This window comes from Pipistrellus hanaki (genome assembly GCF_964339955.1).
Source record: "Pipistrellus hanaki genome assembly, chromosome: 4".
Taxonomy (NCBI): Eukaryota; Metazoa; Chordata; class Mammalia; order Chiroptera; family Vespertilionidae; genus Pipistrellus; species Pipistrellus hanaki.
Genome location: NC_140506.1, coordinates 2,620,578 through 2,639,079, shown reverse-complemented (window position 1 = coordinate 2,639,079; position 18,502 = coordinate 2,620,578). Strand labels below are relative to the sequence as shown.

General features: G+C 48.6%; 1 protein-coding gene across 1 annotated transcript in view; it reads left to right on the top strand.

The window, feature by feature from the left end:
• The window catches only part of PARP8 (poly(ADP-ribose) polymerase family member 8), a 91,832-nt gene that overhangs the window by 42,884 nt on the left and 30,446 nt on the right, over nt 1-18,502 (top strand). The window contains exons 3-9 of the mRNA XM_084881005.1: nt 401-438; nt 5,573-5,662; nt 6,299-6,369; nt 7,930-8,007; nt 9,421-9,515; nt 16,790-16,850; nt 17,305-17,395. Coding sequence (XP_084737131.1) covers nt 401-438; nt 5,573-5,662; nt 6,299-6,369; nt 7,930-8,007; nt 9,421-9,515; nt 16,790-16,850; nt 17,305-17,395 — 524 coding nt within the window. The remainder of the gene's footprint in view (nt 1-400; nt 439-5,572; nt 5,663-6,298; nt 6,370-7,929; nt 8,008-9,420; nt 9,516-16,789; nt 16,851-17,304; nt 17,396-18,502) is intronic.

The following is an 18,502-nucleotide window of genomic DNA, read 5'->3' as shown; positions in this document are numbered from 1 at the left end:
GTGTGTGTGTGTGTGTGTGTGTGTGGGATTTCTGGAAGCCCACGTGGCCTGGGAGTGGCCTGGGTCCATCCTCCTCCCATCCGGGCACTGTGTCTGCTGTGACTGCCACAGTCCTCCTGTCCCACAGTCTGTGTCCCCGAAGCGGTCATCCGCAGTCCTTCCCTGATGCTCTTCTCCCGGAGTCCTGCTGGGCCCTCACCCGGGTGTGACTGGTCCCAGGGCCAAGAAGAGCTTCTCAAAGAGCCGGGAGATCGGCTGGGGCTTTCTGGCCGGGTCGCGTGGTGTCGCGCAGACTTGTCTCGGTGTGGATGCGTGGGTGTGTGGGCTGCTTTTGTTTTGTGAAAGCGTTTCCTCCACAGCAGTCACTTGACCTTGTTTCTCTCTCCTTCTGTCTTGACAGTGTGTCCTATTCGGTGCACGTGTCTGAAGATTACCCAGGTATGGTTTTCTCCTTTTAACTTTTACCACAAATGCTTACGTCATGGTTCCTCTGCGTATGTCTGTCTTCTGGAGACGTGCTGCCTGTCACTGTGTTTGGGGGGTGATGGCAGGGGCCACGGAGAGGCACCGGAGCAGTCTGCTGATGCCTGTGAGGGCCTGTCCTCACCTGGATGCCGTTCGGGGTCCAGACAGTCCCCCTGGGAAGAGGTCCTGGGCCCCGGATGGCCTCAGCCTCAGCATTCGCCTCCTTGCAATGAACGTAAACATTTTAAACCTGGTTCAGTTGTTGGTTTGGGAGCATAGTTTGACTTTTCACAATTAAAAATCAGAGGTAACGGTGTCACAGCCAAAGTGATGGTAGTGGCTAAATGTAACAACCTCCCCGTCTCTCGGAGCAGACACACACACACAGTTCTCACAGCACTCCGGGCCATGGTCCCCGTACTCCCCCACTTTGCAGAGGAACGGCGGCCTGGGAGTGAGAGGGGGACCTGGGATGGGACTCAGTAACCCAGTGCCCATGGGTGCCCTGCAGGAGGCTCCTATACAGGCACGGCTGCCCCCGCTCTGTCCTGACACGCATGACCAGGCCCACACGAGCTCGCCCCCGGAGCCAGGTTGTAAGAGCCCGCAGACCCCTTTTCCAGAAAGCAAACGAGCACCTTCCTGTGGTCAGCCGGCTCTCTGGCTCCCCGTCATCCCAGCAGAGCCTGCCAGCAGGCCCTGACACTCTGGTGACATGGGGATGTCAGCAAGATGCTGCTCACCAGTGACACCCAGACTGCTGTCTTGAGCAGGGGCCGAAGCAAGCACTGCTGACGTGGCATAGAGCACATGACTGGATTGGTTTACCCTAGGGCCGTGGTCTGCAAACTGTGGCTCGAGAGCCACATGCGGCTCTTTGGCCCCTTGAGTATGGCTCTTCCACAAAATACCACGGCCTGGGCAAGTCTATTGGGAAGAAGTGGTGTTAGAAGTTTAAGTTTAAAACATTTGGCTCTCCAAAGAAATTTCAATTGTGCTGTTGATATTTAGCTCGGTGGACTCATGAGTTTGCCAACCACTGGCCTAGTGAAAAGGGCACAATGTAAGAATTGAATGCAAAGAACAGCCGATTCTAACTGCCCGTGTTTCACGTAGGCAGGGTGGGGCCAATGTGGGCGTACAGTGGTGAGAATGGAAAATAAGGCGACACGTAAGGAGACAAGCGTACACCCTGTGCTTCACATACTCACACTGTACACCGGCTTTTTCCCACCCTGTGTGGATCTGTTCCACTCCAGCGTTCTCACCGAGCACAGTCAGATGTTTAACAACGTCACTGGTGTCATCTGTCAGGGCCATACATTGGAAACAAAATTCCAGTTCCTTTCCAAACCCAGCCATCTTATTCACAGACTGTGTGATTGGGATCATACTTTTCCAGTATAAAAGGACCAGGTTGATATAAGTAACTTTGGTGATATATACTTTGAGTATTTTAACAAAATAGTTTAAGTTTATAATGTGTAGGAGGATGTTGTGAAACTTATTTTCTTAGCATTGTGCATTTTGAATTTTAATCCTGTAAGATCCAAGTCACCTTTAAAAATTTTGTAAATCATAAACTCCTTTCTGAAAACAAGAGATACTTTATGTATTACCTTTTGTTTGGTATGATCTCCGTGTTTTGAGCATAGTATTTCATCTATTGTACAAATTTCACAAGGGGAATCACTTATTATTAAAGATAAGCCCATTTTTAAATAGCAGTATAAAAGTATTCTGGGAAGATTGTAGTGGAAGACCAAGGGAAGATATATTTATAAAGAAAAAATGTGTTTTTGTAGATGATTTTGTAATCAGCCCTTATGTATCATGATATAGAATGTTTTTGGTGCTAAATGTTTGCTAAGCGTTTTAGGAAATTAAAATCCCCCCTGCTTGTGGTAAATATTATAATTATTGTGCTTCTCACCTGAGGCAGCCATGAGCGGTGCAGGACTTTACTGCAAGGGATAGAAACGATGCCACAATCCAACCCCAGCTTGGAGGCAGGGAGGTCTTCTGAGCACAGGAAAGGTGGCGGAAGATGCCTGCCATAAACCAAGGGAACCAGATGTTCAGCTCCCTCTGGTGGCCAAATGGAACCCCAATACTGAATATTGGAAACACAATATAGAAAAATTGGAATTGAAAAATAAAGCATTGGTTTTCATTTGTGCTTTTTAAAAATGGAATTCCTTTCTTGGGGCAGTTTGTAGTGAACTTCCAATATAATTTCACTCATAAAAAGAAAAACTGCATACATATTGCCCACGAATGGAGGGATCCGTGTATTCTGTGGTGGGGTTTGAATTGGCCCACGCAGCCAGTACACTGTATGTGTGGTATTTTCATACACATAATGGAACTGACTTCACATGTCAGTCTTTGTAGGGTCAGAACTGTCAGGACATATCATACTTGAAGAAGTGAAGTTCAGTAGTATTACCTAAGGCCAGTGCCCTTTGGTGGTAAAATCAAGCCTGTAATTAAGCTCTGATTCCCATCCTACTGGAGAATTAGTCATCGTATTTCCATGGAACTTCCTTTCAAACGCATATCAGTATGGTAATATTTTCCCAATCATTAAATTTTAATCTACACCCACTCTGGGTACCCAACCCCAAACCCGGGCATGTGCCCTGACTGGGAATCCACCAGCCACCTTTCAGTGCCCAGGATATGGCTCAGCCAACTGAGCCACACCGGCCAAGGCCAAACTGTGCTTTCTTGGGTCAAATCTGACTGCTTCCAGTGACAACACTTTACATAAGCCGTTCCCTCCTTCATGGCCCCGTTTTCTGAAACATTGTGATTTACTTGCCTTTTGATGTTTTAGGCCAGTGGTGGGCAAACTCATTCAACAACGTAGCCAAATATCAACAGCACAATGATTGAAATTTCTTTTGAGAGCCACATTTTTTAACCTTAAACTTCTTTTAATGCCACTTCTTCAAAAATAGATTCACCCAGGCTGAAAACCGAGTTCTGGGCATGGGCCATGAATTTTCAGTCACGCTGTATATGCGTGCCCGCACGTGGTATTTAGCGGAAGAGCCGCACTCAAGGGTCCAAAGAGCCGCATGCTGCTCGAGAGCCGCGGTTTGCCGACTACGGCTTTAGGCAAACCTCCTCCCTCCGGGACTCGGAGACACTGCCGGTGGCTGTGCCCACCTCTCAGCTTGCTCTGTGTCTCCCCTGTCGCTGCTCAGTGGCTCCTTCTGTTGCCTTCATGCGTCCTTCTCATTCTCCTTTCTCCACGAGCTTGCTTCAGGGAGTGCGCTGCCCAGGGAGGAACTACGTCTCTGCAGAGGCAGGCAGCTTTGAACCAGTTGGTCTCTTCACAAGGATTTAAGAAATTTAGAAACTGCCTTGAATGGAGGGCTTTCTGCGCCCTTTCCCGAAAGCCAAGATTCTGGGCAGAGGAGACTCCAGAGAATGACCAGAAAAACCAATGTGTGCCACGTCTGTTCCTGAACCTGGGGTCCCACTTGTGACCCAGGAAACTCTCACGTGATGCTGCGTGAAAATGAAATAAGGCAACATCTCTGATGAAAACAAATCGAAGTAACGAGGCAAACCTTCTCGGTTTCAGATCTAATCCTCACGCGTGCACGTGGCCTCTCTCCTCTCTGAACACGCGTGACAGCCTGTGTCTGCTGAGCCTCGTGTGGCTGGGCCATGCACACGCGAGACTCTCTCTCCTCACATCTCAGGGTCTGAAAACAGCACAGATGTTTCTTTGGAAATAAAGTGGTGACTTAGATACCTGTCAACTAAACATCATGTTCTCGCTGCACTGACATAATATTGTGAAAACTTGACTGGAGATCTTTGATTGTGCATCTACACAGTCATCTAAAGAGTCATTCCCCTTGCAAAAATTAATCCAGGCTTTGGTTTGTTGTGTGTAAGGGGTATTATGTATCTCTATTTTTATATTTAAAATTCACATATTTTATACATCATTCAGCATAGGATGGGGCCATTTTGTTACTGAATTGATAAAGTGTTTGGTAGACAGCTATTTCACGTATGTCTTGTGATCATCAGTGAGCAAAGTAGGATAAACAGTTCTGCATTCTGTTGTATTAGCATGTACTTGAAGATCAGGATTTATCAGGGAAAAGTCCTAAATTTATAAAAAAAATATTTTCCCAGAGGAAACGAAAAATGCATAAGAAGCGGAGAATCTGTGGGGTAATGAAGTGTCCCATGCGTTTGACTTGGGTTGTGTTATTTAGATGAAGTTAGTTTGTGGAAGAAGAACTGGGAGACTTCGTATCAGTTCAAGAACATCCCTTATTTTTGTAAAGTGTATGGTTGATTGTCTAACCTCTATGCTGTACACCTGAAGCCAACACAAAGTAATATGAAAATTAACCATAATTGGAAAATAAAAATTAAGAAAAAGAAACAACATGTATGTTAGAGTGACCCGGGGGATAGGATGTACAGCAGAAGCTTTAGCTCAGACTCCTTAGGGACTTGCTATGGAGTCTTTTGGCGGCACCTGGGGCCCTGGTGAGCTTCCTCCCTCCACTCTGCTTCCTGCCTGGAGAGAGACACCAGGAAGGCCCCTGCTCAGTGAGTTGGGGCAACCTGTTGCATCCAAAGGATTCCTTGCCACAGACGGGCCATTTTAGATGTATGTGGACAGTGTTTGTCCCAAAGGCTGTATTTCCCTAGGACAGTGGTCAGCAAACTACGGCTCTTGAGCCACATGCGGCTCTCTGGCCCCTTGAGTGTGGCTCTTCCACAAAACACCATGGCCTGGGCGAGTCTATGTTGAATAAGTGGCGTTAGAAGAAGTTTAAGTTTAAAAAATTTGGCTCTCCAAAGAAATGTCAATCCTTGTCCTGTTGGTATCTGGCTCTATTGACTAATGAGTTTGCCGACCACAGCCCTAGGAGGAGCCATTCACAACGAGTTTATACATACGTTGGCAATTTACTTCATTGTTTTCTGACTTACTAGAACAACAGTGTGTGCTTCGTGAGTGTTAGAGGTGATAAGGATAGAACTTTATATTTTTATAAGTATTTCTTATAAAAGATGTATTTCTTTTTAAGTTACTAGGCCTTTAATTGTCTATACTTCTTTGCAGATAATACATATGTGTCAAGTTCAGAAAATGATGAAGATGTATTAGTTACTACAGAGCCAATTCCAGTAATTTTTCATCGACTAGCAACAGGTAATAAGAATACACTATTTTTTGTCTTAGGTTAATATTTATTTGGTTATTAGGTAGCTTTGTGTTTTGGTTTCCTTTAGCCCATATAACAGGTAATAAATCTTTAGCGTTTAGAAATCTGGTTCTCCATCCAAATTTTCTATCTCAGGTGCTTTATTTTATTTTTTGACAGTTGTTTAAGTGCATACATTTATTGTACTTTAAAAAGTCTTATTTAAAGGTATTATGTTGATATTTGTTTTTTTGAAAATATTTTCATACGTAATGACAGTGCTAGACAAACTGAATATTTATTTAACAAGCATCATGAGGCATTGTAGATCTCATGATATATATATATATATATATATATATATATAGAGAGAGAGAGAGAGAGAGAGAGAGAGAGAGAGAGAGAGCGCGAGCGCTGAAGGAGTCTGTATAGTGGCATTCTAGTTTGACCATATTTTTTATGAGCAATGAAAAACCAGAATAACTTGTAAATTATGTAACTCCCCAACATAATATAATTTCAGAATCTTCCTTAATGTTCTTGCAAAAGGAATCACCTAAGAGGTATTTTTATGTTGAAACTTACGAATGTGTGTTAATAGTATACTAAAAACTAACATGATTTTTTAAATTTATACCTTTCAGAGTTAAGAAAAACAAATGACATTAACTGTTGCTTATCCATAAAATCCAAATTACAGAAGGAAAATGGGGAGGTATGTACATTATATTTTGTATTTATTTTAAAAGATAAAATCTATTTTAAATTTGCTGTGTATTTGCAGTCAACATCATCATTGCTGTTTAGGTTAAGATTGCAAATAGTGAATGAAACTCAAACCCTGTGTCTTCGGGACTTCCTGTGTGGGAAGGGCAGTGGCCTCAAATGAACTTCTTTTGTGGCTGGACAACGGCAAATGGGACTTAGGAACCTCAGGGGTTTAATTCCATGCAAATAGCAATCACTCGTTCTCCTGTCTGAGTCTCAAACACTCTTTTTCTTGGGGTCCGGCACGAATTCCACTCGCACCTGCGACGGACTAGACGAGGACTCGCCCTCCTCCAACAGCTCACAGGTGTCACTGGTGAACGTGACCCTCCAGCTGAGGTAGCCGAGAGTGAGGGGCTATGCTTCCGGTTATTCCCAGCCAATGTCAACCACAGGGGACAAGCTTCCCTCCTCCCCTGCGAAAAGGTCACCTGAAGCTATAAATACCAGGCATTCAACAACCGGAGTGCCATGGAGCCATCGGTTCTTGGGTTTAAAACCATGCACTCAGTTCGACGCCTTTCACGTTGTAGGGTTCACCCTGCTGGTGCCCATCCACGCCCGCACCGCTGCGTTAGCCATGCCGGGGCTGACACCAGGAGCGGTGGCATTTCACCAAGCCCAGATCCTCGCTCCCAGGCTTTTGTTTTCCTGAAGAGTCTGAAATCTGGCCTGTAGATTCAGGGATGGTTATAAAACCTGGGGTCAACAGGCTCTTCTGTCTGAAGGGAGCCACCCGCCTTATTATTTCAACATATAATAAGTAGGGAGTAGGGATGTAGTAACTATTGGTAACCACGCGTTCATTCAGATGGATTTCTGTTGTGTGTGCTTTAGACGCATTAAGGATATGGTTTCGTTAATTAGAAACTCAACCTTCAAGTTCAAGCAAATTTAATTAAATGTCCTTTTGAGTCTGAAATTGAAAGCAGTCTCTGTATTCTGAAAGTTTTTTTTTAAATAATGTGATTCATATTTATTTTCATAATTTGATTTTTTAATTATCAGATTCAGGCGTCTTTTCTTTCATGCCATTGTGTAGAGTTGGCAGTGGGAGTGAGGACCATCTGTGACAATAATGCTGAGAACCTTTTTAATAAAAAAATTGAATTGGTGCAAATGAAAGCAATGCAAAATAATATGGAATGCAAACTGTAATTGAAAAGCAAAATGTACAAAATTGAATCAGCATGAGCCTGTCAGCTGTTCCATCGGAACAAACTCAAAGCTGTAATTGCTGATATGTGGTTTCTGATGTAGACATAAAACATCACACCGAATGAACCAGGATAAGCAGAGGAGAAGGTTAGAAGTGCATAGAGCTCACTGAACGCCCCACATGGCCGCCTCCTGTCTGTCCTGCTCTTGGCTCATGTGCACCCAGAACGTTCTCCCGTAAAACCCAGGGGACATGCAGAGACCCCCTGTCACAGCCGCTGGCTACTTTCTCTTCGGGAAGCAAACGCGGTTGACCACTGAAGTTGTCCTCTCGCTCTATTATTTTAAGGAGTCAAGACAGAACAGTGCGGTGGAAGAGGACTCGGAAGGGGATAACGACTCTGAAGAGTTTTATTATGGAGGACAGGTAAGCGCACGGGGCCCTCCCGCACCCCTCCCCGAGGAGCATCGCCTCTGCGTGCGGGCGGACGGCTGTGAGGGCCTGTGGCTGACGGGGCATCCGTCCCGCTCACCACATTCCCGTCCCACACTTCTCAGAAGCGACGGGGGCTCCTGCGGTTCTTTGACTGTCATCGTTCATTGACATGGACTCTGTCTTACTTCATGATGGTGACCCTACACACAGCACTTCCTCATGTTTTTGACGGACAGTTCTTTTTTTTTAAAAAAAAATATTTTATTGATTTTTTACAGAGAGGAAAAGAGAGGGATAGAGAGTTAGAAACATCAATGAGAGAGAATCATCGATCAGCTGCCTCTTGCACACCTCCTCATGGGGATGTGCCCGAAACCAAGGTACATGCCCTTGACTGGAATCGAATCTGGGACCTTTCAGTCTATAGGCCGATGCTCTATCCGCTGAGCCACACCGGTTTTGGCTGACAGACAGTTCTTAAGTACACAGTGCTCGGTCCATGTTTTGAGACAATGCCAGCTCTCACAAAGCATGGGCTGGTCGTCTTCAGTAGAGGAAGGTTCTCCTTTATAGAAACCGATGGGCCCTCATGCCTGAGCATGCCCAGGATTGGCATCCCTGTCTTCCTTTCTCTCACACGGATGCCAAGTGCTTGTAGAAAACTTGTTAGGAACCAAGGTCGTCCTTCGCGGACACGGCAGTGGCCTCGCCACGTGGGCGCGCACAGAAAAGCCTTCCTCTGCTGCTCCCGGAGGAGCTGGGCTTCTCACGGGGCGGTCGGGGTAGGACATGGCTGTGGAAGGCGGCTTGTTCTGTTCTCTCAGCCTCTCCATCGCTGGGCTGCGGAGCGGGACAGAATAGCGAGAAGGTAGCGTGTTAAAAAGGCGCTGTGAAGCCAGTGTAGTCATCGCACGGAAGAATGCAGGCCGACTTGTCCATTCCGAACGGACACTCGGTAGTTGGTCTCCCAGCACCTGCCAGGCCGTGGGGACAGGGACGCAGAGGAAGCAGCCATCTGTGCCCAGGCCTGCCTCCCCGGCAGAGCGACTCCGTGGCCGGGCGGCCCTGCCGCCGGCAGGCTCACCCCTCCAGGCCCACAGGGGCCATCCAGCTCCGTGCTGCGGGGACGGGCTCGCTTCTCTCCAGCCCAGAAATTCAGTCCGGAAGCTTTTCAGATCACCTGCCAGCCCCTTCTCTCCGTGCCTTTCACAAGTGCACGTTCTCCGCACAGAGCAGTCTAATCTGACTTTGGAGCACAGTCAGCTCTGCTAGACGTAGGGGAGCCCGAGCACGCTGGAGGCTGGTCTGCGGGTTATCCGTGTGTGTGGACGAGGGGGACAGAGGAGGGGCCCTCTCCAGACCCGCCCTGTGGACGGCATCCTCACCCCCCCCCCTCCCCCGCAGGTGAGCTTCGACGGGGAGCTGCGCAAGCACCCGCAGCTGGAGGCCGACCTGTCGGCGGTGCGGGAGCTGTACGGGCCGCACGCCGTGTCTCTCAGGTAAGGCCGCGGGGCGGCGGGGCGGCAGCCGTCCGGTGAGGGGGGCCCGGTGGGGGTGACGTCAGTGCACGTTTCCTTGGGCTCCAGGACGCTGGAAAACGTTTGGGAGCTCCCGTGCGCTCCTGCTTCCACAGGACGGCCTCGCATCGCCGTGGGGGCTGTGCGTCCTGTGTGCGTGGATTAAGATGCCACCGACGGCAGGGAGCTGGTTAGCGAGGAGAGCATGTGCTGCTAGAACAGGCTTCAGTGTGTCCCCCTGTTCCGATGGCAGACAGGGCCAGCGAGGCCCGGGCTGTTGTCACCACACGTGCGGGCGAGCAGTTCGAGGAGATAGCGTGCCCACGGCCACCAGGGCCCTGGCCGCCGCTGCTGCCTCAGAAGCAGGAGGGAGAAGCCCTCCTGGCTGTGCACAGGGTGTACCTGAGCGGCGTGCGTCTTCCTCTGCGGCCGCTCAGTGTGTTCTTTGGCGGTGCCTTTCCAGACCGTTGTTATTCGTTTTCGTTATTGGGAAACGTCCTCCGCTTGACCTCTCTTTTCTCTCCTTAATGTGAGGAACCCCGTACACCCTGGGGTTCCCTCCCTGGGCGAGCTCAACGGCTGCAGGCTCCGGGTCCCAGCCCCCGGGCCCCGGCCTCCCGGCCTTTACCCCCCAAACCGGAGCCGGTCCAGCCGCACACCTGCCTGCTTCCTCCTGGCCCCGGGCGCTGGCTCGGCCTCTTTCTTCTTTCCTCACCGAGGCCGCAGCTCGCTCACCCCGCGGCCTTCCTGGGCCCGGCCAGGCGGCTCTGCCTGAGCCTCGGGCACTCCCGTCCTCTGGGCTCTGCCCTCCCTCCCTGACCTGCTCCCTCCTGAAAGGTGTTATTTATTTAATTCCTTTATTGATTAAGGTATTACATATGTGTCCTTATCCTCCCAGCCCCCCCTCCTGCCCTCACACCGTGTGTCTGTCTGTGTCCATTGGGTAGGCGGGTAGGCATGCACACGAGTCCTTTGGTTGATCTCTCCCCCTCTTTGGTGTTTGCTTTGTTTTGGTTGGATTTCAATCCTGCTTGCATCCTGGTGGTTCGTGCAGCATGGGCCTGTCTGAGACTCCGGCGTGAGTGGTTCTGGGTGGGATCTGTGGGTTCCGGGTGGGATCTGTGGGTTCCGGGTGGGATCTGTGGGTTCCGGGTGGGATCTGTGGGTTCTGGGTGGGTTCTGTGGGTTCTGGGTGGCTCTCAGGGGCCGCCTTCGTGCCCCGGTTCCGGTCTCTTCGCTGGACACAGCGGACTGTGAGACTGAACAAGAGCGTTGTGTGGGGAAGCGCAGCAGCTTCAAGTGATGCGTAATCCGAGTGCTTCGCCTGGAACCCAGACCTCCCGCAGCCGCGAGGAGCTGGGGCTGTGTACCCACCTCCTCCCCCCTGCCTCCTGAGGCCTAGGAAGCAGTGTCAGAGGGAGAGTGATTATGTGGGAAAAGCACATCTTTACCATTTTCCAGGTTTTAGCAAATTAGCTGCGATCGTTGCACTGCGGTCCCTCCTGTCCTCGGGGCAGGGCTGTTCTGGGAGTGCTTCAGAGTGAGCGAGTGAAGGAAGCAGTGAGGACTACCCACAACGTCCCAAACAATGACTTTTTCACAATGACCGCTTGAAAGCTTAAAACTCTCATTGCAGCAATGTAACCCCCTCCCCCACTAAAGAGAAAAGGCCGGGGGGATGGTTAACCACCGAGGCAGCAGCACCGACTCAGCTTCTTCCTGTGAGGCACGTGGGCCGGCTGGAGGGCGGCCTGCGCCCGTGTTGACTGCTCTTTGAGGTCAGACGTTTAAAAACACCTTGTTCCCACGCTGCCGAGGCCTCTCTCACACTGCCACACACAGATGGCATTGCTCGTGTTTTCCTTCAGCAGGCATTGATGAAACACCTCTGATAATCTCTACTATTTCCCATTATTGGTGAAATTATGGACCCTTTAGCAACTGTGGAAATTAGACAGGTATTTGGAACTTTGTTTAAATGACGTCACAAATGGCTGTGCTCATTTCCCTCCCTTGCTTAAATCACTTACCCGTTTTGATCCAATTCAAATCTCCACGAACGCAGGCTATGTTCTCGCCTGCTCTAGATTTCCTCTCCATTCTCTCCAGCTCTGTCCGGAGGACGTCTCCAGAATAAACAGCCTCCCAGAGCCTGGTGACGTGAAGGTGACTCTCAGCAGGACGAGAGTGATTTTCTCCAATGAGAAGGAAGGTCCATGGTCGGCCAACTGCAGCTCTCGAGCCACATGCAGCTCTTTGGCCCCTTGAGGGTGGCTCTGCCACAAAATACCACGGCCTGGGCGAGTCTATTTTGAAGAAGTGGCGTTAGAAGAAGTTTTTTTTTTTTTAAATTTGGCTCTCCAAAGAAATTCCAGTCGTTGTCCTGGTTGATATTTGGCTCCGTGGACTAATGAGTTTGCTGACCACTGGACTAGGCTCAGACACTGAGGGCTGGACGTGGGAGAGGGGGAGGGTTAAGCACCAGGTCTGGGCCTCATCTTCCTTGCGAGGCTCTAACTCTGTCGAGCACAGGCTGTTCTAATGAGCTGTTCTCTCACTAATTGAGGTTTATAAGAACTTAATGGGGTTTGAAGAGCAGAAGCAACTCAATATGCATACGAGGCTATTTGGTGTCTGTTTTTTTAATGCGACATCTGATGAGGTGGGCAGCCAACCAATCTGAGTCGTCTGTGAGGGACAGCCGCCTCCACAGAGGCAGACCCGGCGGGAAAGGGTGAGGGGGAGACAGGGAAAGCGGCTGAGGATGCATTTGTGAGAGCCGGTTCTTTCCGTTCCACCCAGCCGTGTCCCGGAGCAGAGCTGGTTGTGCAGAATCACCCTCGTGAGCATGGGTGGCGGTCTGACTCGGCCTCCTGTGGGACGGGCGTAGTTCCGTGCGGACGTGATTAACCCGGGACCAGCCTGCATAGGTCTCACCTGGAGCCGTGCTACAAAATGAGGACGTTTCGTGTTTTCCACTGTGAATTTACTGCATAGCCATCTATACATATAAAAGCCTAAGCAGCCATTACAACCGAATGACCGGAATGACCAGAATGATGCACACTGACCACCAGGGGGCAGATGCTCAATGCAGGAGCTGCCCCCAGCTCGCAGGCCCCGATTGCTGATGGGGCTTGCTGGCCAACCTCCCAGTCTCTCCCTGGGCTGGCAGGTCCCAATCACCCAGTCAGAGCCGGTTCCAGGCTGGGACATGAAACCAGGGTGGTGAGGGCAGCGAGGAAAGGTGAGAGGAAGAGATGGAGAGGGGAAGAGATGGTGAGGCGGGGATCCCTAGCCAGGCTTAGGGACCCCACCCATGCACCAGTTTTGTGCACTGGGTCTCTAGTGTACTTATAAAAAGACTTGATTCATCTCTCCCCCCCCCCCCCCCCCCCCGAATTTCTGCTGTCACATACGGTTTCCAGGTGAAAGTTTGCACATGCTGTCCTCTGGGGGTGGTTTAGTCCCGGCTCTCTCACCCGTAGGAGTGTCACAAATGTCGTCAGCAGGCTGTGTCCCTCATCACACTGCCTGGCGCCTCCTCTCTCCCGCCTCACTGTGCACAGTCAGCACATTCACTTCTCGTGTTTACGAATAGCGTGCCAGAGGTCAGGGTCAGAACATGGTGGCCACTGGCTGCTGGCCCTGCCTAAGGGCCCCTGAGCTGCACATGGTGCGCCCTTTTTTAAAGGGCTGTGGGGGGAAACCACCAGACAGCAGGCGGAATACGTGACAGCCGGTCTGTGCGCCTGAGAGCCTAGCATAGGTACTACCTGGCCTTTCCTGACTCAGAACACAAGGCGCAGGAGCGTGATTCATGCACTTGCACCTTATTCTTGTCCTCGCCTCCGGATAATTGCATAACTCGATTGGCATATTTTCACATCTGAATTTGCATAAGGTTATAAAGGTTCTTACTCTGAAAAACACAGATGTTGTGACCCATGCTATTAAAAAAAAATTGCTGCCTGAATAATTTTTAGCCTTTTAACCTTTAAAAGTATTACTAGGAAAGAATGAAAAGAACGATTTTCTTTTTAATAATGAAAACGTGCTCAGTGTTTGCATATATTTTTGAGGGGAGAATGCAGGAAGCGGAGAGGCTGAGTTATTGTATTTGAAATGCTGCAATTTGTCCTAGGCATCAAAAAGACCGCCTGGATTCCTTTGTTCATTGAATTACATGAACCACTTAGTCATTAAACACGCTTTCTCTGAATCCTGCAGAAGTGCCGCAGTTTGTACTGTGTTAGCATCACTCGAATATACGTGAGATACGTTGGCATTTGTGGCAAGGTAGGGAGGGTCTGGGGGGGTGGTCCCTCTTTTCCGTGTCCAGCACGGAAAGAGAGATGATCCGGTTCTTGGAGTAGAGGCGGCCGGGGATTGAAAAAGAAAGAGAGAGAGAGAGAGAGAGAAAGAGACAGAGATAGAAGGAAAAAGCTGGAACTGGTTGGACCGCTGCCCTCTTTGCACATGTGTCAAACACAAGGCCCGCGGGCCAAATCCAGCCCGCCAGGCCTTGCAATGTGGCCCGCACCGCGCTGTCATCACTGCACTCCGCTGTCAGTTTATGACATTGTCAGTTTATGACTGTTCAGTAAACCATTCGGCCCGCGATTTAGGCTGGATTTTAGATTTTGGCCCCTTCTCTGATTGAGTTCGACACCCCTATAGAGAGACAGTGACCCAGAGGGGATGCAGTGAGTTTATTTCCCATCCCAAATACTAAGTTTTACCAAAATCAGGACAAAGGAGATTATTTGCATTCTTGAGTAGGCCCCAGCATTCCTGGTGCTTGACTGGATTTACATATCAAAACCCACTCCCCACATCTGGGCAAAGATAAGACTCAGTGCTGAGAACAGGTCTGCCTTTTTGGTACTATGGGTAACCAAGACTTGGCTTTGCCTGTCGCCTTGGGTCCAGCTGGCAGCCATTAAGGAAGAATGCCCATGTGCCTCCCTGGTGCTTTCTCCGGCATTTTCATCAACTACTGAACTGTGTGCCACCTGCTGTGCTCAGCAGAGTTGAGGGTGGGCATGAACTCAGTGCCTGGCGTTCCCACTGACTTTTCAAAAAGTTTATTGTTGAAAGCATTAGAGGTGTCCCCCCTTTCCCCATTGGCCCCCTCCACCTCGCTCCCGCCCCTCCTAGGCCTTTACCACACCACTGTCTGTGCCCATGGGTTAGGCACAGAGGCACCCAAGGTCTCCACTGACTTTGTACCTGCCTCGGGCAGCTGGTACCTCCCTGAACCTCTGTGGTCTCATGTGGGAACGAGGGCGGCAGTGGTGTGCTCGTGGGAAGGTGTGGGGAGGCCCTGATGAGGTCCTCCCTTAATGTCCGACCTGGTTTCCACACAACAGGCAGTTCCTCCGAAACTGAACTGATGAAGCACCCGCATAAATAAATAAATAGGACAAATGTATTCGAATCCCAGCTCCCTCCCGAGTGAGGGGGGCTGGCTGACTTTATCGCCTGGGGCCTCGGTCCGTGCATCTGTGAATTAGCGCATGTGATCACGTGATCAGGTGTGTGAACTCCTGAGAGCAGCTCTGGCCCCAAGGGCTCCCTAAGAATTGGCCATTAACGTCCGTCACGTCTGCTCTCTCTGCAGTGGGCTGGGTATAGCATCTGAAACCAGACTTTTATAGAAATATAAAAAATAGAGATCTGGATAATAGCATATGGAGAATCTAAACACCATTGTTTTCATGCTGTTAACCAAAAAACAAACAAACAAACAAACAAACAAAAAATCCCCAAACTATTGAAACTTGTAAAGAATTTTTGTGAGTTTATTTGAGCCAAAACTGTCGACATATGCCGGGAAGTAGAACCTCAACGGATTGAGATAATGCTCTGGAGAATGGCGGGTTACATTTCTATTTATACACTGAAATCAAAGGAGGGACAGAGGTGGGTTACATGAAATTCATTGGTGATAAATTAGGGATGGGGGACAGAGCAAAGCGGGGAAACCTCTGGGATAGGGTAAAAGGTGAAATGATGGACATGAGCTCCTTTCACAGAGATGGATACAGGATACTTTAACAGTTAAAGTTTAACTAATTAACAGTTGACAATTAACTTGATAACAATGAGGGGATGTCCAGGTGCCATTTGTTGTGCCCTGAGGGGTCTGGGGCGGGGGGAGAGGGGGAAAGGAAATTACAAGTTACCCAGACATCTCACAGATATGTTATCTTAGAGGCAGGAAGGCAAATGGGCTCAGGAAAGAAGATCTGAGTTGATCTTTGTCAGGGGAAATATAGGCCTAGGACATGACTACCCACTATAACCTGTTTGTAGTTAGATATTTAATTTCCAAACCATCCTTTGTGGTTACTTTAGGTCTGAGTTTGCAAGACTGCCACGCAGGCCTCCCCTGAGCTGTCAGGTTACATGTGGCTCTTTTCGTCCACAATGGTATACTCACTGTTAACTTAAAAAAATACTCTGGTTTGTGTCTCTCCCCGGCTGGAGAAAGTTGGTCTTTGTAACGTCTTAGTGTGGAACATTCCTATTTTAGTTTTGATGTGTCAGACTTTCAGAGCTGCCTGTGAAAACAGGGCCTGCTACGCGGCAGACACTGGTGTCTCACATGGAAGGAAAATTCCCAGACAGGTTATTGGGGCCGTAAACTCTCCCCGCCCTCCTCCCCTCAGAACCTCCTCCAGCCTCTGGAGGCAGCGCTGCACCTGTAGGCGCGCAGTGAGCCAGACAGGCTGGCGAGAGGACGGTGACGTGCTCCAGAGAGCAGGGGCCTTCGAACCTGGGACCAAACAGCTCTGGGGTTGACATGTGCACGTGCCGGAGGCCAAAGGCGGGAAGGTGTCTAGATCCGTGGTCGGCAAACTGCGGCTCGCGAGCCACCTGCGGCTCTCTGGCCCCTTGAGTGTGGCTCTTCCACAAAACACCACGGCCTGGGCGAGTCTATGTTGAAGAAGTGGCATTAGAAGAAGTTTAAGTTTAAAAAATGTGGCTCTCAGAAGAAATGTCAATCGTTGTCCTGTTGATATTTGGCTCTGTGGACTGATGAGTTTGCCGAACAGTGGGCTAGATGATTGCAGTAGGTCCTAGGAGAGGCATCCAGCCACATGGAGTCCGGTGAATCAGGTCCACAGGCGTTTCCGAGCTCTCTGGTCATCAGGGACGAGGGATCATGATTAAATTTCTAATTTAAGGTAACCCAGGACACCCCGACTTTTAAGGAAATTGAAAATATTGACGTTAACCTCTGCTTCCAGGGAGTACGGAGCCATTGATGATGTAGATATTGATCTGCATGTCGATGTCAGCTTTCTTGATGTAAGTATCAATTCATGCCATGTGATGGCTACCTTTAAAAAACGCATATTTTTATTGGAGGAAATCTAATTTTTGTTATAATGCTATTAGTAATGCATTGACTTTTTCAGAATGATTTATGAAAAAATGCTACGATTGGCTGAAGAAACAGATTTTATATATATACATATATATAAATATATGTATATAATACATATATATTTGTGTTGATTTTTAAATATACTCTTAATTCAGTGCTTCAGTATTTCTTAAGTTTTCATTTTTATTTTCACGCAAAAAGGCAAAAATTAAAAGTACTTTGGTTTTCTTTTCATAAACCGTAGGTTTTGCGATAATTTGTAGGCCTTAATGATTTATGCATTTCTTCAAAATAATTTAAATATTTTTTAATTGGGAAAATACATCACGGCTCTACAAGATGACTAATTCATCTTTACAATATATTTGTTTGCAGGAGGAGATCGCTGTGGCTTGGGAAGTGATTCGAACAGAGCCTATAATTGTGCGACTGCACTGCTCCCTCACACAGTATTTAAACGGCCCAGGTTGGCTTTATTTCTCTGTCATTTTGAGCATTCAGTTGTGCATTGTGCATTAAGCAAGATGACTGTGCATTTGGTAATTTCGAGAGTAACTGCGGCTGTCTTGATAATGATATTTAAGCACACATATATGGTTTACTGCCGGTATGACTACTAGGAAGAGAAGCATGTACCATTTAGTTGTATAGATTTCAGAAGTTGACAAGTGTCTGGGAAATAAGCACATTAACACCTAACAGAGAACTTGGCGTATGGTAGAAGCTCAAATCCGGGGCGGAGGTGGCACCTGTCCAGGTTGCTGCCATCCCTCACCTGCCACGCAGGCTGCGCTGTGGCCTCTGCACCATGTCCCTCAGGCATGGCCAGGACCTCAGCATACTCTTTTCACGTAAGAAAGTCAGCTGTCCTCCCAGCCCAGCAAGCGCACCGGAGCGGCTCTCATTCTGAACGTGCTCCCCTGCCCCCCTCTTTGCTTTAAGAAAATATATCTTCATTGATTTCAGAGAGGAAAGGAAAAGAGAGAGATAGAAACACCAGCGATGAGAGAGAATCATGGATCGGCTACCTCCTGCACACCCCCCATGTGGGCATCGAGCCTGCAACCCGGGCCTGTGCCCTGACCAGGAATCGAACCGTGACCTTTTGTTTCATAGGCTTCCATTCCATCAGAGCCACACCGGCCGGGCTGGTCACCTCCTTTCCATATTTGTCTGACATGTTCTATTTAAATAATCAATCCTCAATATGAGTCACAGAGTAAGTTATATGACTGAATGGTAGGCATAGACAAATAGATTTTTAAAAAAATTTTGTTTATTTCAAATTTATATAAATGTAATAAAGAAGAAAAATAATTACTCACAATCCCACTAACCGAGAGAACAGTGAATAGTTTGTTTCCTGTACATGCGTGGATGACTTCATACAGGCTGCATTGAGCTGGTAACACATCGTATGTTGTCCTGGGCCTCTCCGCAGTCACCGAATCTCCTGAAATGGGATGATCTGTAGCATCTGCGCGGTATTCCCGCTGCCGCTGTGTGCTCTGCCCTCTGTAACATGGACGTGCATCCCTAATTTCCCTCTCATGGCGGCGAGAGGAGAAGAAGC